The sequence below is a fragment of the Nerophis lumbriciformis genome, linkage group LG06, assembly GCF_033978685.3.
Source record: "Nerophis lumbriciformis linkage group LG06, RoL_Nlum_v2.1, whole genome shotgun sequence".
NCBI lineage: Eukaryota > Metazoa > Chordata > Actinopteri > Syngnathiformes > Syngnathidae > Nerophis > Nerophis lumbriciformis.
The window spans coordinates 48994824-49018450 of record NC_084553.2 but is presented as its reverse complement, the minus strand read 5'-3'; the positions used below and the strand labels follow the sequence as shown (position 1 = coordinate 49018450).

Below are 23627 nucleotides of genomic sequence, written 5' to 3'. Positions count from 1 at the left end.
AAAGGCACTGCCTTTAGCGTTCTCTGAGAGGACGCTAAAGGCCCAAGGCATAAGCGTACTAAGCGCTTGCTTAGGGCCCCGCGGCCACCAGGGGGCCCCCAAAAGCAATTAACAAAAAATTCTTATTTTTTATTTTTTACATGTACAAGTCTGACTGATGATTTCTAAATGATCAAAGATATATTATTGTACAAAAACACAATTTTAGGTCAACAGAGTGCTGCTGCTGATCTAGGCCTAGTGATTCTTCCTGCCTCTCTTTAAATGTAAAACTGCGCCTCTGCTGCACCTGTGACGTTTGCCGCCCGCCGTGCAATGCCAGTGCGCACTGGGCATCAAAAGCGCAGATAGAGGCAAAACAATGTCACAAAAAAGGACATATCCTTCAGGTGCAGAAAAAAGGAAGAAGAAGAAAGTGGAAGAGGAGAAAAAATGCCATGATAAAGGTATGTTTGCATGACTTGGTAATAAAAAGTTTATCAAAGAGATTTGTAGCTGTAATTAGCTTTAGCTAGGTGACGTTAGCTAGCTAGCGCGGTGCTAGCAATAAGTTTTTAGCATCAGGTTACTAGTGAGATATGTTGTTTGCACAAATTGTTTGCAGCAGAGCACAGTAATTTATGTGAGTAAAATAAACATTATTTTTTACATCAACTCATAAGTTATGTGAAACTTCCCCAGGAGCATTGTTAAAATACTTTGGAGGCACAGAATCAGCCCAGAGCCAGTCCACATCCTCAGGCTCAACTGTGAGTGATGAATCAGGTGAGGAAAAGACTGTCACCATACAGGATACATTTAATTTCTTAGTATAAACATTACACCTGAAGGGAAATTAATACAGTCAAATTATCTCATTAATATGTGTGCCTATATGTATGTGTGTATGTATTTCATCTTAGGTCCATCTCCATCCTCTACAGTGCTCTCTCACACACCTCCATCCTCTGTCCCCTCCATGTCTGAAACCACAGCTGATTTATCTAGTAAGTTAACTGCAAAACACCCTTTATAATTGCTCATTGTACTGCAGAACATTCTGAGATTAATAATTATGTCCAACAGTGCAATTTAATGACCTTATAGGTCCTTCTTTTTTAGTCATTGTCTTTCTTTGGTCACTTCCTCAGCAACTTCCACCACAACGTCCCCTTCACACCATGGACCATCATCAGCTCCGCCAGTTGACCCAGCTGAGTGGCCTTCTTTCCTCTCAGATTCAGACAGGACTGAGCAGGTGATCAGAGGACCACTGTCTATTAAGGAGAATGTTTCACTCCCTAAACGGCATGATGGCCGAAGTTTTCATTATCATTACACCTACAGACAGCTAGCCAATGGAGAAAAAGTCAAGCGTAGCTGGCTGACTTATTCAAGAAGTAAAGATGCAGTCTATTGCTTTTGCTGCAAATTATTTTCCAAAAAGTCCTTAAAACTGGCAGCCGAGGTACAGCGGGATTGGGTCAACATAGGTGCACTGCTGAAACAGCATGAAAACAGTGAAGATCATTGTAGCAACATGGTGAAATGGAAGGAATTTGCCTTGCGTCTTTCAAAGGGGAAAACTATTGATGAATTTAACTTCAGTAGACTGCGCTCTCTTTGTACAAAGTAAACATTAAATATGAACAATTAACTAAAAATATAAACTAGTAATTAAAGACTAATATGTACAAGACTGATGAGACAAGATGACACTTTTACTGTAAATACAAAGCTTTATCACTTGGACTGTTCAACCCCAGGCCACTCTTGTAGCTGAATGTTTTCTACATTTTAAGATTAGGAACAATATGTGGCACTCTGGACATCATTCGTTCATTCATTGGTATTATTTATGTTCTTAACTGGGCCACCCCCATATCTTTATAAATGACATGTCATTTGTAAAGACATGCCATGCTGACATTAGGATAATGTAAACAACACTGCCAGAGCCGCAATGAGTTTATAGTAGGTGTGTGAATGATAAACAATCAATATTATTGGCAGAAATAGAGGGCCCCAAAATCAAATTTTCCTTAGGGCCCCATGGAGGCTTGGGCCGGCACTGGTCCTCTCTCACCTGAAAAGGAGACTATTATATATGTCTCCGTTATCCATAGGTTTATCTATAACCCATAAAGTAGGCAGGCACGGACCTATTTCTCAGCGTGTGTTTATTCCAGCCGGCACGTTAATACACTGACACACAACATCCGGATTCCCATCATGCATTGCTTCAAAACTACGGCAAGTAGTAATGTCCAAAAACATAACAGAGACATGGCGACAACGAGTAAGAAGAAGAAGTATGCTTGCAAGTTCCAAAATGATTGGAAAAAATAATTTCAGTTCATCCAGGACAGCTCGAAGGGGAAGGGGTATGCTGCCTGCAAATTTTGTTGATCAGTATTCTCCATTGAACACGGTGGCCTAACGGATATACTCATTCATGAACAGATTATATGTATGTATATATATATATATATATATATATATATATATATATATATATATATATATATATATATATATAAGAAATACTTGAAAAAATATACACACCCCGCTACCCCCCATCCAAAGATGAAGGTATATGTACATATGTACGTACAGTACAGGCCAAAAGTTTGGACACACCTCATTTCAATGGGTTTTCTTTATTTTCATGACTATTTACATTGTAGATTGTCACTGAAGGCATCAAAACTATGACACCTGTGAAGTGTAAACCCTTTCAGGTGACTACCTCTTCAAGCTCATTGAGAGAATGCCAAGAGTGTGCAAAACAGTAATCAGAGAAAAGGGTGGCTATTTTGAAGAAACTAGAATATAAAACATGTTTTCAGTTATTTCACCTTTTTTTGTTAAGTACATAACTCCACATGTGTTCATTCATAGTTTTGATGCCTTCAGTGACAATCTACAATGTAAATAGTCATGAAAATAAAGAAAGCGCATTGAATGAGAAGGTGTATCCAAACGTTTGGCCTGTACTATATGTATATATATATATATATACATATACTTTGATTCCGAAGAAATAGCAATTTTTGAATGAAGGACCGGAATAGACATGTATGTTCTGGCATATTTGCTTTCATTTTACGTACATAGCGTAAGTTGTTTACGTAAGTGAGTTGAAAAATAAAGCTAACGTAGATCCACACTAATGTCAGTGTCGCCTCTACTTAACAGTCATAAAACGATTAGAACCCTCCCAAGTATATAACACTATATATATCCATTCATACAATATATTTATTTAATTAATTTTCACGTAAAAAAAACCCAAACATTTTTAAGCTGTGGCTACTTTTATTTTATTTTGTACTAGTAGTAGCAACTTCCTTGTTTATTTAAGGAATCCGGTCAACTTTTTTTCACTTGTTCAAACTCTGCATGCATGTGACAGTGGGGCCTGTTTGCGTTCATACTGGAGTCTGATAAAGATCACATTTTACTTGCAATCTGAACAATCAGCTGGAAAAAATCAGATTTGGGCCACTTTGGCCTGCAGTGTAAACATAGTTAAAGACTACTTCCTGGCTAAGGCAACACACTGTAGCCCACCGTATTTTTCGGAGTATAAGTCGCACCAAAGTATAAGTCGCACCTGCCGAAAATGCATAATAAAGAAGGAAAAAAACATATATAAAAACTGTTACTAGTCCGAAAAATACGGTATATACTACTGCTATCTAACGTCTTGGAATTGCAACTGCATGCAAATTTACTTGCAAATGAGACTCCGCAGTGTAAGACATCAATATATAACAACTGGACTGCACAGTTATCATTATTAGCTCACAGTTAAAAGCTGAATTAAAAATTTTTTTTTTAATAATACACTAACATTTATCAACACATAAATATACATACAATTACCTAAAATTTAAATTCCCAAGTAGCTGGAATTTGTACCGTACATTCCATTTACATTTACAACAACAATTTGATATCAAGGGACATTACTACTGTATACAATTTAGATAACTTATGAGTAGTCAGTGCACCGTTTGGGAAGCAGTCTAGAGTTACGGTCTTCTAAAACTAAGTCACAAGTCAGCACACCTCACTGTGTTTAGGCTTGTTATCATGTTGGAAAACTGCCATGTGGCCCAGTTTCTCTAAGGGGAAGAGATCATGCTCTCCTTCGGAATGTTCCAATGGATGTTAAAATTCATGTTTACCCTCAATGAATCACAGCCCCCCTCTCATGCAACCCCAGACCATGACACTACCAAACTGTAGGCAAGACACAATTTTCTTGCTACGCCATTGTGTTACCAACTATTTAGACAATGGAGAGCAAATCTAGACTGCTATGACCAAGTTTAGTATTTATATAATTCCGTGCTTGCTGAAATGTGAGGGATGTCGTCACTTTTGCAAGATAGGGATCACCATTGAATAGGGGTGTAACGGTAGACAAGAATTTCGGTTCGGTTCGTACCTCGGTTCAGAGGTCACGGTTCGGTTCATTTTCGGTACAGTAAGAAAAAAAACAAAATATAAATGTTTTGGTTATTTATTTACCAAATTTGTAAACAATGGCTTTATCCTTTTAACATTGGGAACACTATAATAATTCTGCCCACGTTAATCAACATTAAACTGCCTCAAGTTGTTGCTCAGATTAAATAGAATGACAAAACTTTTCTTCTACATAAAAAAAGTGCAACATTAAACAGTTTCAAGTCAACTCCATCCATCCATCCATCCATTTTCTACCGCTTATTCCCTTTGGGGTCGCGGGGGGCGCTGGAGCCTATCTCAGCTACAATCGGGCGGAAGGCGGGGTACACCCTGGACAAGTCGCCAGCTCATCGCAGGGCCAACACAGATAGACAGACAACATTCACACTCACATCCACACACTAGGGCCAATTTAGTGTTGCCAATCCACTTATCCCCAGGTGCATGTCTTTGGAAGTGGGAGGAAGCCGGAGTACCCGGAGGGAACCCACGCAGTCACGGGGAGGACATGCAAACTCCACACAGAAAGATCCCGAGCCCGGGATTGAACCCAAGACTACTCAGGACCTTCGTATTGTGAGGCAGATGCACTAACCCCTCTGCCACCGTGAAGCCCTCAAGTCAACTCATCATGCTTAATTTATTACAGCATTTGGGAAGCCTGTAGTTGATTTTTATTATGTAAATGTTATATTTTTATCAACATGTGAGAGACTACACACGCACACACACACCGCAAAATGAGCTAACGCTACGCTAAAAGCTAATTAGCCTTCACCTCAAGCCAGGACTGCGAGCGAGCTGAGCTGCAGTTTAAGTTTCTAGAAGGTCAACGGGCTCATAGTGATGTTACTAGTAGTTGACTGGGTGGTGTTTATTATCATTTGGGGAGAGTTAGCTGCCTGATGCTCATCTGCTAAACACCTATCTGCTCGACGCTGAAGCGCTGACAACATGCGCTCTGAATACGCACTGCTGATTGGCTGTTAACGCTTTGTGTGTACCAATCAGATGGTTGTGTGGGTGGGACAATGCTGGGTGCTGAGACAGAGGCAGAAGGAGCAAAGCAGCTTGTTAAGACTTTAGCTTAGAAACTCGTTTGGTACACCCCCGTACCGAACCGAAAGCCCCGTACCGAAACGGTTCAATACAAAACACGTACCGTTACACCCCTACCATCAAACCATAATGGCAGACCAAGATCTTTTTGCCATCCTCAATTGACCAGGAAGTATCCTGAAAACTAACGGAACAGATGGATGAACAAACACAATTTGTTGTCACTTTTGTTAACAGTTTGGCAGAGATTTGCGCTACTGACATTCTGGTAGATTGTCAGCAGAGCATTGCTGGAAAATATGTTTGCACTCTATTGTATAGTTTTTTTAAACATGCATTTTCAGCATATTGATTTAGTCTATAAATCCTTAGGCTGGAATATTTTATCAGTAAATGTCATAATTGAGCAGGTTAGGGGAAGTATGAGGTACCAAATGTGTAGCTGCGTTAAGCTTAGTATCGCAGACAATAAACTCCAGTGCTGCCACAGAGATGGCTGGGACAGGATTCACAGCCTTAATCCTACAACATCACAGAAGCCTCCATCTGTTGCCTCAGAGCTGAGTCCTGCAAGGATGAGTGTGCCAAGGACACTGTAGGCGAAGGATCTCAGCAAAATTGCTGCCAGAAGCGCATTGCAAAGCTGGCTAGCATAACAGTGGGCCCCGCTACCTAGGTCACAAACAAAAGCGATCACCTCGAGAAAATTGGGAGAATTAAGAAAGGGCTCTTATTGCAGATCTAGCAGAGGAGGCTCATCCTAACGTTAACGGATAAAGTCATGCACAATGCTTCTGGTGAAAAGGCTGACACACAGCACAACTCAATAGTCATAGGCCTGCAGCCCGGTGACGGCCAGGACTCTTCACTTTGAACGTATACATGAGTCTCGTCAGCTCCCTAGTAAAAGCAGAGCACACACACGCGCATCACCCGTGTTATGCAATCAGGCAGCCCTCTAAGACAAACCACGGAGTAAGAGGCAGGGCATGCTCAGTATGCGGCATAGCCATGCCACAGCAAATTGGCTTATGCGCGGCACGCAGGCAAGCTTCTCTTGAACAGGGTTTTTACTTGCCCTTTCTCAGAGATGATTCCTTAGTCGAGGTGACGGCTCGTGTGGCCAGTTAGCTGCCTCGGCCGTTATTGACATTGTTTATATAACTTGTCCTAATATCACCTCGTTGAGGAAACAGAGAATCGCAAGAGAGCTCGTGTTTGACAGGCGTCCAAAGAAACGCCCTCCAGCATAGATCCTTGTGTTTGCATGTCCGCTGAACATTCACGCTGCCTGTCCATTTTGTTAAGAGTGTCGTCTCAGTGCAAGCCAACAGTGACAACAGCCTGGGGAGAGCATCTTGTCATCACCGCTACACAGGATGAGTTCAAACATCTTTGTCAACAAGGAGTCGCTTCACACTGCCTCAGGTGGTTAACTTTTCGAGGACTTCTGTATCCTTCCGTTGCTCAGTATCAAAGCGGTGATCGCCTTTGCAAAAAGCTTCAATAAAAGCCATGGATATTCAATAGGTCGTAGAGGTAGTAGATCAGGGGCCGGCAACCCAAATTATTGAAAGAGCCATATTGGACCACAAATACAAAAAAGTAATCTGTCTGGAGCCACGATACATTTAAAGACTTATATAAGTGTTATAAAGAAGGCAACACATGATGTTTAGTAGCTAATTAGCTATATTAGCCTACTATCAAAATGACTATGTTTCGCAGGCTAACGCAACTTTGTTGACAGAAATGCTGAAATATAATATATATTCTACACATTTTTACAACATTGGAAAACATTAGTAAAACTTCTCAGAGGGTGAGATAACTCCTGGAAATGACTGTCTTATAATCAATTCCTTTATTGTCATTGTCATAATAACACTTAAGTCATAAATGTCAACGAGATTTTGTTTGAGCTTTGTCCAGCGGAATATAAACTGCATTGATGTGCAGGTTGACAATAGTTTACATTTTAGCATTGTCAGGAAGATCGCGATAAGAGGGACGTGGGGGTGGGAACAGTCAGATGTCTGATGGGTGTTCTGTTGATGTTGCAGCAATGCAATGTCCAGAGCACAATTATTGAGGTGGTGAAGAGTGAGGTAATAAGATGGTCCGGGGCAGCAAAGGTGCAGGCTGTTCATTTAGCAGTCTCACAGCCTGGGGATACAGACTGTGAGACATTCTGGTGGTCCTGGCGCGAATCGATCTATACCTCCTTCCAGAGGGTAGCAGGTTGAAGAGGCCATGTGCTGGGTGGTATCTGTGCTTCAGGATGTTGTGTACTCGCTTTAGGCAGCGAGGTGTGTACATGGCACTCATCTCTGGGAGTATCGTCCTTGTAATTTTCCCCCGCCGCTTTAACCACTCGCTGGAGGGCCTGTTGGTTCGCTTCAGTGCAGTTAGCAAACCACACTAAAAATCCGTAAGTGAGGACACTGCTGATGGCACAATTGTAAAAGTTTAATGGCCAAAGGTATATAGATGTGTGTGTCCAAGTTAAAGGAAACGACACGGTGTCTTCTTCGGATGGATTTATTACAATCTTTGTGAGCTGGGTAACGTTTGCTGTGGTCTGGAACAACATGGCACACAAACAACTATCAGACATGCAGGCAATATTACATACATATAATGTGTCATGAAACGTGGAAAAACAAACTAAATACACAGAGGACATAAGTAAAGGAAATTAAATACACCTACAAACAAGGCATAACGATGCAATATGTACATACAGCTAGCCTAAATAGCATGTTAGCATCGACTAGCCTGCAGTCATGCAGTGACCAAATATGCCTGATTAGCACTCCAACAAGTCAATAACATCAACAAAGCTCACCTTTGTGCATTCACGCACAGCATAAAATGTTTGGTGGACAACATGAGACACAGAAGGAGTGGCATAAAACACGTCTTTTTGTGGCAGCATCGGAGAAAGTTGTACATGTAAACAAACTGTTGAGTCACAGTCCACACAACGATGAGTTTAAGGGCCGCTGAAATTAGTAGGACAAAACGGCGCTCACCAAATACTCTCATCAGTGAAGCATGAACACAAACCTAATAAACAGTGGGATTGCTAACAATTAGGAAGGTTTGTGTCATGTTTGTCCTCCTACAGAAACCATATTACAACAAAAAACATTATTTTCACCCCATTTTGTTCCATTTCCATACATTTTCGAAAAAGCTCCATGGAGTCACCAGGGCACCGCTAAAGAGCCGCATCTGGCTCTAGAGCCGCGGGTTGCTGACCCCCGTAGTGGATGGAAAGTAGCAGTGGAACAGAATATGTATATTGCAGTGTATTGTATGATTATTTATTATGATACAGTATGCATACACCTACATCAAATTTTGATACTGCCGCCGTTAATATTCAATGAACATTTATTTCATGCACAGTGAAAACTCCTTAATGTGTTCTGTGACACGGGTTGACTTCCAAGTTCTAATTTGAAAACACATTTTCCAATAGGAAGTGAATTAGTTTTTTTGCTGGCTTAAATTATTATTTTTTTATTAGTGTACATTTTAATTAAGGCAGTGGTTCTCAAAAAAAATGTTCACCAAATACCACTTCAGAAAACACTTGGCTTGCCAAGTACCACTATAATGACCGACATTAAAATACAGTCGCGTTGTAGGCCTAAGTGTTCATTAAAAAACAAGGCAGGTTTTTTTTCAACAAGTATATGTAATATTTTTGGCCACTGTAACATTACACACAATTTGAACAGTAACACTGTGTTTGAATATAGGAAAATAAAACACTACTTTTATCAAGTGATTCTTGGGCGTTTCACTAGATAGGAACCACAGTTTGGGAATCATTGTGGCTTGTGCAGCCCTTTGAGACACTTGTGATTAAGATCTATGTAAATAAACTTTGATTGATTGAATCACTGAACTAGGCCATTCAAAGTTAACGATTTAACTCATGCGATTAATCATGTACACAAACAGATTTTTCGCACAATTTATTTTGAGCGGACATGCTCTTTTACCTTAACTGCAGATGGTTGCCTGAAGTGTGGAAAAGGTAGCTTTAGGGGTCAGGTCAAAGCATATGTCAGTGCAAAGTAGGGTTGTACGGTATACCGATATTAGTATAGTACCGCGATACTAATTAATCATATTCGGTACTATACTGCCTCTGAAAACTTATCATTACATTTCAACAGAAGTGTAGATAGAACATGTTAAAAGAGAAAGTAAGCAGATATTAACAGTAAATGAACAAGTAGATTAATAATTCATTTTCTACCACTTGTCCTTAATAATTTTGACAAAATAATAGAATGATAAATGACACAATATGTTACTGCATACGTCAGCAGCTAAATTAGGAGCCTCAGTTTGCTATTTTATTTAAGGACAAATTATCAGTAATAAATATATGTTTAATGTACCCTAAGAATTTTTGTTAAAACAAAGCCAATAATGCAATGTTTTGTGGTCCCCTTTATTTACAGAAGTACCGTATCAAAATCATTTTGGTACCGGTACCAAAAAAATTTACCATAGCAGCAATATAAAAAATAAAATATATGTAATATTTACACATCATATATACAGTATATAATATATGCATGTATTATTTTATTAGATTATATTTGTATATAATATATACAATATATAACAAATCCCAATTACTATGTACAATATTACATTATATGTAACAGCTGCAGCAAAAAACAAACAAAAAAAGGGCAGCATAAAATAGAGAGTAGATCCAGCAGAAAATATACATTATAAACAAAGAGAGGTAGCTAACATAGAAGCAGTCAGGTAATAGACAGATATCATCTATTTCTGTATGGCGAGTGAAAATATTAATTATTATATATATGTACAGGTAAAAGCCAGTAAATTAGAATATTTTGAAAAACTTGATTTATTTCAGTAATTGCATTCAAAAGGTGTAACTTGTACATTATATTTATTCATTGCACACAGACTGATGCATTCAAATGTTTATTTCATTTAATTTTGATGATTTGAAGTGGCAACAAATGAAAATCCAAAATTCCGTGTGTCACATAATTAGAATATTACTTAAGGCTAATACAAAAAAGGGATTTTTAGAAATGTTGGCCAACTGAAAAGTATGGAAATGAAAAATATGAGCATGTACAATACTCAATACTTGGTTGGAGCTCCTTTTGTCTCAATTACTGCGTTAATGCGGCGTGGCATGGAGTCGATGAGTTTCTGGCACTGCTCAGGTGTTATGAGAGCCCAGGTTGCTCTGATAGTGGCCTTCAACTCTTCTGCGTTTTTGGGTCTGGCATTCTGCATCTTCCTTTTCACAATACCCCACAGATTTTTTATGGGGCTAAGGTCAGGGGAGTTGGCGGGCCAATTTAGAACAGAAATACCATGGTCCGTAAACCAGGCACGGGTAGATTTTGCGCTGTGTGCAGGCGCCAAGTCCTGTTGGAACTTGAAATCTCCATCTCCATAGAGCAGGTCAGCAGCAGGAAGCATGAAGTGCTCTAAAACTTGCTGGTAGACGGCTGCGTTGACCCTGGATCTCAGGAAACAGAGTGGACCGACACCAGCAGATGACATGGCACCCCAAACCATCACCCAACCATGCAAATTTTGCATTTCCTTTGGAAATCGAGGTCCCAGAGTCTGGAGGAAGACAGGAGAGGCACAGGATCCACGTTGCCTGAAGTCTAGTGTAAAGTTTCCACCATCAGTGATGGTTTGGGGTGCCATGTCATCTGCTGGTGTCGGTCCACTCTGTTTCCTGAGATCCAGGGTCAACGCAGCCGTCTACCAGCAAGTTTTAGAGCACTTAATGCTTCCTGCTGCTGACCTGCTCTATGGAGATGGAGATTTCAAGTTCCAACAGGACTTGGCGCCTGCACACAGCGCAAAATCTACCCGTGCCTGGTTTACGGACCATGGTATTTCTGTTCTAAATTGGCCCGCCAACTCCCCTGACCTTAGCCCCATAGAAAATCTGTGGGGTATTGTGAAAAGGAAGATGCAGAATGCCAGACCCAAAAACGCAGAAGAGTTGAAGGCCACTATCAGAGCAACCTGGGCTCTCATAACACCTGAGCAGTGCCAGAAACTCATCGACTCCATGCCACGCCGCATTAACGCAGTAATAGAGGCAAAAGGAGCTTCAACCAAGTATTGAGTATTGTACATGCTCATATTTTTTATTTTCATACTTTTCAGTTGGCCAACATTTCTAAAAATCCCTTTTTTGTATTAGCCTTAAGTAATATTCTAATTTTGTGACACACGGAATTTTGGATTTTCATTTGTTGCCACTTCAAATCATCAAAATGAAATGAAATAAACATTTGAATGCATCAGTCTGTGTGCAATGAATAAATATAATGTACAAGTTACACCTTTTGAATGCAATTACTGAAATAAATCAAGTTTTTCAAAATATACTAATTTACTGGCTTTTACCTGTATATGCAACAACTAATCGATTTAATCGATTAGTTGCAACAACTAATCGATTTAATCGATTAGTTGTTGCAGCCCTAATGTATATATATATATATATATATATATATATATATATATATATATATATATATATATATATATATATATATATATATATATATATATATATAAATATGTATGTGTATATTAGGGCTGCAACTAACAATTAATTTGATAATCGATTAATCTGTCGATTATTACTTCGATTAATCGATTAATAGTCGGATAAAAGAGACAAACTACATTTCTATCCTTTCCAGTATTTTATTGGGGAAAAAACAGCATACTGGCACCATACTTATTTTGATTATTGTTTCTCAGCTGTTTGTAAATGTTGCAGTTTATAAATAAAGGTTTATTAAAAAAAAAAAAAAAAGTAGCCTCTGTGCATGCGCATAGCATAGATCCAACGAATCGATGACTAAATTAATCGCCAACTATTTTTTATAATCGATTTAATCGATTAGTTGTTGCAGCCCTAATGTTTATATATATATATATATATATATATATATATATATATATATATATATATATATATATATATAGAGTTTATAAATAAAGGATTATTAAAAAAAAAAAAAAAGTAGCCTCTGCGCATGCGCATAGCATAGATCCAACGAATCGATGACTAAATTAATCGCCAACTATTTTTATAATCGATTTTAATCGATTTAATCGATTAGTTGTTGCAGCCCTATTGTGTGTATATATATATATATATTTATATGTGTGTGTATATATATATATATTTATATGTGTGTATATATATATATATATATTTATATGTGTGTGTATATATATATATATATATATATATATATATATATATATATATATATATGTATATATATGTATATATATATATATATATATATATATATGTATATATATATATATAGTCGAGGTTTCAGGGAAACCTGTTTAATAGGCCTGTAGGGATGATATAGCCTCTGTTTTTTCCTGACCTAGCGTGTGTATATATACCTGTATATAATAATGAATATCAAGATAATACTTAAATGGAAAATAATAAACGTTAAAAGTACCGTATTTTTCGGAGTATAAGTCGCACCGGAGTATAAGTCGCACCTGCCGAAAATGCATAATAAAGAAGGGAAAAAACATATATAAGTCGCACTGGAGCCCGGCCAAACTAGAAAAAAAACTGCGACTTATAGTCCGAAAAATACGGTATGTCAAACAAACCTTTAACAAAGTGATCACCGCAAACTCCCTTGGACTGGAGTGTGAGCTGCATGCTTTTCTAGTCATTTCGTAAAAGTTTGCACTCTTCCGCCTTTTTCATAAACTCTCGCAGAATTCTGAAGAAACGTTTACCCTTTTCGTGATTTGAACGATACGTTCAACCGAAAACAACGCAAGCATAGGGCATTTTTTCTTCGAGAAAGGCTATATGGCACATAGTACCAATTAAGAACAGAGCTAGCTTGACCACCACACATATTTAATGGGCGGGATGGGACGTGAGCCGGACGTGACGTCAGTAAAATGCAAGCAATACACACTCAATGATAGCCAACGCTAACTATCCAAATCGCTATCATTAGCTAACAACACCCAAAGCTAATGCGCGTGCATGTGTCACGGCCCAGAAGCTGTAAGAGGGCGGGCTAAACTGTGTAAAATACATTTGAAAGTTGATCTGTTAAATGTTGCAAACAGCCCCTTGAACATAGAAGGAGAAGAAAACTTTTTTTTGACCAGTTGTCTGGTCATTTTCATGCCAGTCGTTAGTCATCTACATGCTACTTACGTTAAAGCTTCTGTATATCACCGGTCCGAGATTACACTTTTTTTAAACCCAAAGCAGTAGGAACACCACCAACAGCTAGCATATGTTACCAATAATGGTTTAAGAGAAAAGACTTAAAATACATGTATATATTCCTCACTTTTAGAAATGTAACTTACAATATTTACCACGGGCCGGAGGAAATGTTGGATCAAAAGGATTAAAAAAAACGAATGCCATGGCCGCCGTTCTTCTGGTAAACACGTGAGCCAGATCATAAATCACTCGACCTTGCGACAGGTGTGGGGCGTATCCTGACAGTCTGCACTGAAACGAAAGCGGGTCACAATGATGGAACGCAAGAGCCCTCCAGCACCTTGCATCTTGGAGGATGTGCTGACGTCTTACATGATATTGCACAGGATGTTAGTTGGAACTTTGCTAGATTATGGAGACTTGCTTTTTATGAATGAAATAATAATCACAATTATTTTCATCAATATTGAAATACTCACGATTATTTACTGTTATGTGAAACATGTTTTATTGCACTTTCTATTTTAAACAAATAGCATGTGGACTTGGCTTTCATTTCAAAATAAAAATAACACATGTGTAATAAAATGTACAAAAGGCTTACTACAAATAAATATAATAATCATAAAGTGCAAACAAAGGAAAAAAATAAAATGATGCACAAAATGCACGTACTACAAAACCAGTGAAGTTGGCACGTTGTGTAATTCGTAAATAAAAATAGAATACAATCCTTTTCAACTTATATTCAATTGAATAGACTGCAAAGACAAGATATTTAATGTTCAAACTGAGAAACTTAATTTTTTTTAAATAATCATTAACTTAGAATTTAATGCATCTGTTCACAAAGGGGTGACCCTCGCCCCATCTTTGTCTGAATGACTGAGCTTTTTAATGGAAGCTGTTATTTATACCCAATCATGGCACCCACCTGTTCCCAATTAGCCTGTTCTCCTGTGGGATTTGCCAAATAAATGTTTGATGAGAATTCCTCAACTTTCTCAGTCTTTTTTGCCTCCTGTACCAGCTTTTTTTTTTACTTGTTGCAGGCATCAAATGAGCTAATATTTGCAAAAAAAAATAAAGACAATTTCTCGTTCGAACGTTAAGTATCTTGTCTTTGCAGTCTATTCAATTGAATATACCGTATTTTTCAGACTATAAGTCGCAGTTTTTTTCATAGTTTGCCCGGGGGTGCGACTTATACTCGGGAGCGACTTATGTGTGAAATTATTAGCACATTACCGTAAAATATCAAATAATATTGTTTAGCTCATTCACGTAAGAGACTAGACGTATAAGATTTCATGGGATTTAGCGATTAGGAGTGACAGATTGTTTGGTAAACGTATAGCATGTTCTATATGTTATAGTTATTTGAATGACTCTTACCATAATATATGTTAACATACCAGGGACGTTCTCAGTTGGTTATTTATGCCTCATATAACGTACACTTATTCAGCCTGTTGTTCACTATTCTTTATTTATTTTAAATTGCCTTTCAAATGTCTATTCTTGGTGTTGGGTTTTTATCAAATAAATTTCCCCAAAAAATGCGACTTATATATGTTTTTTCCTTCTTTATTATGCATTTTCGGCCGATGCGACTTATACTCCGGAGCGACATATACTCCGAAAAATACGGTAAGTTGAAAAGGATTTGCAAATCCTTGTATTCTGTTTTTATTTACCATTTACACAACGTGCCAACTTCACTTCATGTACTGCTCATGGTATATATCGGACATATATTTGTCCAAATAAAACGTTATTACATACGTTATTTTGGCGTTTCTTTGAGAGGTGGATGGATATGGGGTCCCTCGGTGTACAGTTTTTAGCGGGCGGCTACATAAACTTTACGTGGCGGGCCAACGATGGCGGTTGAGGAAAGAAGGTAAGTGTTGTTAAGGCTTAACCCGTCGCTGCAACTCGCTTCTTTGTTTAGATGTACACACCAACGCAGCTTTGCCATGCAACTCGTTTGACGTATGCGTCGGTTCATCGGCACGGGAGCATTTCTGGGTTTCGGGGAAATGAGCGGGAGGTTGCCTAGAGAACGACGATGATTGCAGGTGTTTTCCGGGGATAAAATGCGTGCCTGTTGGCATCCTGTGGGTCCCTCTGCGGTATTGGAGGGCACAGATGTAATAATGCATCTAATGTTTCCTAATATTTTTAGGAACTGTTCTGTTCTTACTCACTCTAAGACAGTGGTTCATAACCTGGGTTCGATCGAACCCTAGGGGTTTGGTGAGTCGGGCTCAGGGGTTCGGCGGAGGTCGAGACACACCCGACTCATCGTGTAAATAAAAACTTCTCCCTATCGGCGTATTACGGATACGGCAACAGCAGAAGTCACACTGATTTGCAGGTGTGTAATTTGTTGTGAGTTTATGCACTGTGTTGGTTTTGTTCTTTGAACAAGGTGATGTTCATGCACGGTTCATTTTGTGCACCAGTAAAAAAACATGGTAACACTTTAGTATGGGGAACATATCCACCATTAATTAGTTCCTCATTACCATGCAAATAGTAACATATTGGCTCTCAACTAGTCATTATTAAGTACTTATTAATGCCTTATTCGGCATGGCCTTATTATAACCCTAACCCTCTAACCCTGGCCCTAGCCCTCTAACCCTAACCAAATAACTCTAAATTAAGTCTTTGTTACTTAGAATATGTTCCCCATACTAAAGTGTTACCAAAAACATATAACTTTGTCTTGAATCTGAAAAAAAACTAAGTTTTATTTTTCACTAAAGAAGGATTCGGTGAATGCGCTTAAGAAACTGGTGGGGTTCGGTACCTCCAACAAGGTTAAGAACCACTGCTCTAAGATGAGTCCACTGTTTTTCAGTCTCCCTCCATACTTGCTACAATGGCAAACCTAACTCTTCCAAAACAATATTATTTTACATACCTTTCACTATTTGAGTAGCCTTTGTTCTGCCATTTACGTACTGGCGAGCGATATCTGAATGTGGGAACATATCCATCACGGATTTGTTGGAAACATCCACAAATGAGACAGGATGTTGCTTGTAGCGAACAGCATAACCATCTATGGTTATGCTCGGCATAAGTAACACCCTCAGGTCTCCATATGCCAAGATGGCATAAAATGCTGGGCTGCGACCGGTGCTGCGTTGCCGAAGCCTTGTGTGATTGTTTCCGTTCGGCCACCGTGTTCAATAAAGAAGTTAGATCCACAAAATTTGCAGGCAGCATGCTCCTTCCCCTCCAAGCTGTCCTAGCAACCCGTGTCTCTCGAGCCACATGCGGCTGTTTAGTGCCACCCTAATGGTTTCCTGGAGCATTTTTAAAAAAGGATTGAAAATAGAAAAAGATGGGGGGAAAATATTTTTTTTTGTTTTATTATGTTTTTTGTTTGAGGACAAACATGACACAAACCATCCCAATTGTTAGAAAGCCCACTGTTTAATATGTTTGTGTCTATGCTTTCACTGATGAGAGCATTTGGTGAACATCGTTTTGTCCTACTAATTTTAGCGGTTCTTGAACTCGCCATAGTGTGGACTGTGACGCAACAGTTTGTTTACATGTACAATCATCCACTCCTTCTTTGTCTCATTTTGTCCACCAAACGTTGTATACTGTGCGTGAATGTACAAAGGTGAGCTTTGTGGATGTTATTGACTTGTTGGAGGGCTAATCAGGCATATTTGGTCAAGCTAATCAATGCTAACATGCTATTTAGGTTAGCTGGATGTACATATTGCATCATTATGCCTCATTTGTTGGTATATTTGAGCTCATTTAATTTTCTTTACTTTTATCCTCATTGTATATAATTTAGTTTTGCATGTCTCATGACACATTCTCTGTATGTAATATTGGCTGCATTTCTGATAGTTGTTTGTGTGGCATGTTGTTCCAGACCACAGCAAACATTACCTAGCTTGCCAAAGATTGTAATAAATCCAATAGAAGAAGACAGCCTGGACACACACATCTATACCTTTGGCCATTAAAAGCCAGTAATTTCCAGGAGTTATCTCACCTTCTGAGTAGCCTCTGATTTACTAATGGTTTCTAATGTTGTAAAAATGTGAAGAATAAATATTACATTTCAACATTTCTGTCAACGAAGAATTGCTTCAGCCTGCGAGACATAGTCATTTTGATAGTAGGCTAATATAGACACGTCATGTGTTTCCTTCATTATAACACTTATATATGGCTTTTCATTTTATGTCCAATGTGGCTCTTTCAACGTTTTTGGTTGCCGACCCCTGTCCTAGATAATTAGACATTATTTTTTCCAAAAATTTCGGAACTTGCACAATTATTTCCTCTTCTTACTCACCATTATTCTGCTTCTTCTGTTTTGATTGCCACGCTTGACTTTGAGGTGCAACCGCTAGTTTTGTCCGGCCGGCAACGGCATCCAAATAAGGTTGGTGTAGCAATATTGTTGCCTGGGTGGAAATCGTGAAGAAAAAAAAATTGTGGAGATTTTGGGGAGTGGCACTGAAATTTGGAACTCTCCCAGGAAAATCGGCAGGGTTGCCAAGTATGTCGCCCCCTGGTGGTTGGCTGACTGTTTGTTGTTCAAATATATGCTCTGATGTTAAGTTAAAGTACCAATGATTGTCACACACATACTAGGTGTGGTGAAATGTGTCCTCTGCATTTTACCCATCCCCTTGTTCACCCCCTGGGAGGTGAGGGGAGCAGTGGGCAGCAGCGGTGCCGCGCCCGGGAATCATTTTTGGTGATTTAACCCCCAATTCCAACCCTTGATGCTGAGTGCCAAGCAGGGAGGTAACTAGTCCCATTTTTATAGTCTTTGGTATGACTTGGCCGAGGTTTGAACTCACAACCTACCGATCTCAGGGCGGTTTTATGCAGCAGAGCCTGCTTTTTAAATGTTAATATCGCCGACGATCACGGTCATTTAATCGTAGCTACCAAAATCGTGATCACAATTAAAATTTGAGTTAATGTGCAGCTCTACTGTACATCACTGTGCCTTAGGTGTTATTATCGGCAGTGGCAACCTTGTCCTCCATTGCACTTTGTATGCACGGCAAACTGTCCATCCTTGTCTGTTTGCAGATTTTCTCGAAATATGTGTTTTATATATAAATCACTTCTTGGGCTGCTTCTTCCTTATTTGTGTTGTTATATGTGTAGAGAGTCCAGTCGCTACAGCTTAAGGTTGCAGGACATACTTAGCATGTTTGTTCCTAAAGCCAACATAAATCTTTCTCAAAAAATCTTTCAGATGTGCTGCTCTCTGGTCATGGAATGACTTGCAAAGGGATCTGAGGTTGCCTGAGCTGATCCCTTTGGGGGAATTTGAGGCCATTTTAAAGGATCGAGAAACTGTTTCTGTTGGGCATTGAACTAGTTTTTTTGGAATTATTTTTAATGTAACATTTTGTGTCATGTGCTTTTATGTTAATATATGTAGGTAATTTATTTTTTAACTGTGGTGTGTGACTGCTGCTGTTTTTGTTGTTGTTGTATGCATTTTTGTTTTGCTGCAGTCTTGGCCAGGTCACTCCTGGAAAAGAGATTTTAATCTCAATGAGTTTTACCAGGTTAAATAAGGGGGATTTATTGATTGATTGAAGTTTTCTTTTCTTTTTACTTCAAATACATATTTTCCCAGAAAATTTTGCTGTACCACTTTTGGAGTGTTTAAACCAACATTTGACAACCACTCTACTGTGGCGGTGTTGTTCGTTTGTATCGCTAAGATCCCAAAGGTCCAATAACGCAACACAAGAATCTTACCTTTGACTTCAATTGTAGCATTTGCATTGGGCGCCATTTCAAACGTGTATACACACAGGTACTCCCCGGAATCATCTGCCCGCGGTTTAGTAATTCTGCAACAAGAAATAAAACATTCATTCCATAGCATTAAATCTACCGGTCACTCAAGCCAATGAAGTAAAGCTGAACTCAATTAATTAGTCTGAACTACAGCGGTAAGACCCCCCCTTCCCTCGAGGATAACAGAGCCCATAGCAAACAAAGTGTTGGCACAATGGTGTGATCTTACAGCGCAGCAATTCGGGATTCTGCCGGTTAGGAGAACCATGGGCATATTAGCTGTAATCTTCTGAGCATCATTAATGTAATGTGACAAGGAAGGAAGTCACTTTTAGTATAGATGAAGTCTAATATAAATAGAATTGGTTACTATTGATTCCAGTGCCTGAAACATGGGCGATATTCACTGACATTTAATGTCATCATCATGCCAGAAAGTCCATCTGTATGTAGCCTTTGTTTTACACTTTGGACCTTTTATTTCATTTCAGTCTGTATCGTCTCACCTGTGCGTTGTCTCCCCCTGCTTGGTCCGCGTGTTTGCAAGCTCCCGGCCGTTCTTCATCCAGAAGCTCTCAGTGTGGGGCGTGTGGGCAGTGGTGAGGTTGCATCGCAGGGTAACTGGTATTGGAGGGGATTCTACCCGCAGCATGATCTGATCAGATGCATTGATCTTTGGTTCTGAAAAGACAGAGACAGTAAAGCCTTATAACAGGTATATAACTCAGTATACCCCCTGCATCAGCTCCATTAAAGGCTGAATGCTGTTACAATAAGATATGCATTGACGACTGGCTGCAGTGTGGACATATCCAACATATGTGGGATTTGGACAGTTGGACAGTATTTTGCATGACCTGGTAAATAGATGGATGGATGAATGTATACAATATTCCACTAAAAAACATGCATCCTGGCCATATCCTATTAATTGGTGTTATTTTCATTAGGGCCACATGTCCTATCCAAGCATTTACAGGGCACATACAGTATAGAAAAGCACTTACTCACATTCACACATACGGACAATTTAGAGTCACCAAGGGGAGTTTGCACATGGCCAGTTGGGATGGCGGTTCACGGCATTTCTCAAAACGCAGTGAATGGTGTCTTATTGATGGCGGAAAGCCTTTTTAAACTCATTTTGAACCCAGCGCGTAGGTATCTCCTGAAAGGCGGAAAAGTCCTCCACCCTTAACTGCGCATCAACCGCAGTGCGTCCGTGTAGCTCCTTGATGAGCATGTGACCCTACCGTGTTGAACTCCGCCACCTCCGTTTATCTACCGTGAGGAAAATGTGTGTAACGGTACACAAAAATTTCGGTTCGGTACGTACCTCGGTTTAGAGGTCACGGTTCGGTTCATTTTCGGTGCAGTAAGAAAACAACAAAATATACATTTTTGGGTTATTTATTTACCAAATTTGCAAAATATTCCACCAAAAATATTTTTCTTAGTGGAATATTTGATGTGAAGTAATCGGAACCTTGGATAGGTCAATAATTCATAATAACATTGATTTTGATTCAATATTATGTTTTGAACAATGACAGTTTGAAAGAAAAAAAAACAGCTTTGTTTTATTACTCAACATTGCAACTTTTTCTAAATTACATTTAACCTTTAAGCTTTTTTATTTCACTTTTGTTATGTTTTTGTTTATTTTAATAGTATTTTTAGAATGTGCCATGGGCCTTTAAAACATTAGCTGTGGGCCGCAAATGGCCTCACTTTTGACACCCCTGCTATAGATAATAAAAAATTAAATCTGATAAATCTATGGATAAAAAGCAGAGCCTGGCGACGCATGCGCGTTTATCATAACTATCTCGCTCTCTCTGTGTCAGCCCCTCCCTCACGAAGGCTGCTGCATGCACAATCTGTTTTGTTTTTAACCCCTTCTTAACCCTGAACGTGCATTGAAAATACACGCAACCCTGACTCAAAATGCCGGACATGTGAGGCATTTAAGAAACTCCGCCCTGACAGCTCTGCAAAAGAGGACATGTCCGGTGAGAAGAGGACGTATGGTCAGTCTATCGTAGCCCGTTAGCTGCTAGCATGCCGTAAACTCAGTAAACGTTTGGAAACTGATGAGACCAATTTATGAAGCTTTTCAGGAGGAATTCTTTCCCATTCTTGCTTGATGTACAGCTTAAGTTGTTCAACAGTCCGGGGTCTCTGTTGTAGTATTTTACGCTTCATAATGTGCCACACATTTTCAACGGGAGACAGGTCTGGACTACAGGCAGGCCAGTCTAGTACCCGCACTCTTTTACTATGAAGCCACGCTCTTGGGACACGTGGCTTGGTATTGTCTTGCTGAAATAAGCAGAGGCGTCCATGATAACGTTGCTTGGAAGGCAAAATATTTTGCTTCAAAACCTGTATGTACCTTTTAGCATTAATGGTGCCTTCACAGATGTGTTAGTTACCCATGCCTTGGGCACTAATACACCCCCATACCATCACAGATGCTGGCTTTTCAACTTTGCGCCTATAACAATCCGGATGGTTCTTTTCCTCTTTGGTCCGGAGGACACGACGTCCACAGTTTCCTAAAACAATTTGAAATGTGGACTCGTCAGACCACAGAACACTTTTCCACTTTGCATCAGTCCATCTTAGATGAGCTCGGGCCCAGCGAAGACGGCAGCGTTTCTGGGTGTTGTTGATAAATGGCTTCCGCTTTGCATAGTAGAGTTTTAACTTGCACTAACAGATGTGGCGACAAACTGTAGTTACTGACAGTGGTTTTCTGAAGTGTTGCTGAGCCCATGTGGTGATATCCTTTACACACTGATGTCGGTTTTTGATGCAGTACCGCCTGAGGAGTCGAAGGTCATGGGCATTCAATGTTGGTTTTCAGCCTTGCTGCTTACATGCAGTGAACCTTTTGATGACATTACAGACCGTAGATTGTGAAATCCCTAAATTCCTTGCAATAGCTCGTTGAGAAATGTTGTTCATAAACAATTTGCTCAGACATTTGTTCACAAAGTGGTGACCCTCGCACTATCCTTGTGTGTGAAGGCTGCTTTTATACTTAATCATGGCACCCACCTGTACCCAATTAGCCTGTTCACCTGTGGGATGTTCCAAATAAGTGTTGGATGAGCATTCCTCAACTTTCTCAGTCTTTTGAAATACGTTGCAGGCATCAAATTCTAAATGAACTGATATTTGCAAAAAATAACAACGTTTTCTAGTTTGAATGTTAAGTATCTTGTCTTCGCAGTCTATTCAATTAAATATAGGTTGAGAAGGATTTGCAAAGCATTGTATTCTGTTTTTATTTACACAACGTGCCAATTTCACTGGTTTTGGGTTTTGTATTTTGTTTTTATAGTTTTGTATGTGTTACTGAAGGTTTCAACTGGTACTCCAGTTGCATATGGTAATTATAGCATTCCCTACAACAGCTAATACGGTGTTGTATTTAAAAAAAAAAAAAAAAAAAATCCACATATTGGGCATACGAGCACTAAAAATGCAAATAACTTGAAACACATCCTTGACATTTTACATCAGCGTTGTCGCTGCACGGTGACTGAGCGTTGTTTCTCAAGGACGTTGAAGGCAAAGTGCCCCCCTGCTCTCCCTTTTGTGAGTGGGAAGCCGAGGCAGTCCAACCATGAGGCCCAAGCATCGTGACGTCGCTAGTGGCTCTCGCAAGGCTGCGAGCCAGCGGAAAGGACTAGCGAGCGACTTGTATTGGCATTCATGGCAGCGTCTTCCCGCACTGCTGTATACGCAGTAGCTACAGGGATTTCGCGCCCCCTCCCCCCACCAAGCATCTTCTATTAATAGCATGTTCAAGACGTGCGTACAGACACAACATGAGGTACATAAATTAACATTTAGCAAACTCTGCACAGTGGTCCACAGGCGATTCCAACGGAAGGTTATTTTAAGGACGGGCTGTCAATTTAAAATGTGATAAATGCTGTCGACTCGCCTTATCAGCATGAGGCGGAGTATAAAAATGTATGTGCTGAATATGCTGCCA

General features: G+C 39.4%; 2 protein-coding genes across 4 annotated transcripts in view; one reads left to right on the top strand and one right to left on the bottom strand.

Moving 5' to 3' along the window:
• The window catches only part of LOC133608890 (UDP-glucuronosyltransferase 2B37-like), a 696509-nt gene that overhangs the window by 521924 nt on the left and 150958 nt on the right, over positions 1-23627 (top strand). The window lies entirely within an intron of this gene.
• nptnb (neuroplastin b) overlaps positions 1-23627 on the bottom strand; it is a 113663-nt gene that overhangs the window by 25204 nt on the left and 64832 nt on the right. For both annotated transcript variants that reach the window (XM_061964485.2, XM_072913383.1), the window contains 2 exons: positions 20125-20299; positions 19577-19671 (listed from right to left, as the gene is read on the bottom strand). In XM_061964485.2, coding sequence (XP_061820469.2) covers positions 19577-19671; positions 20125-20299 — 270 coding nt within the window. The remainder of the gene's footprint in view (positions 1-19576; positions 19672-20124; positions 20300-23627) is intronic.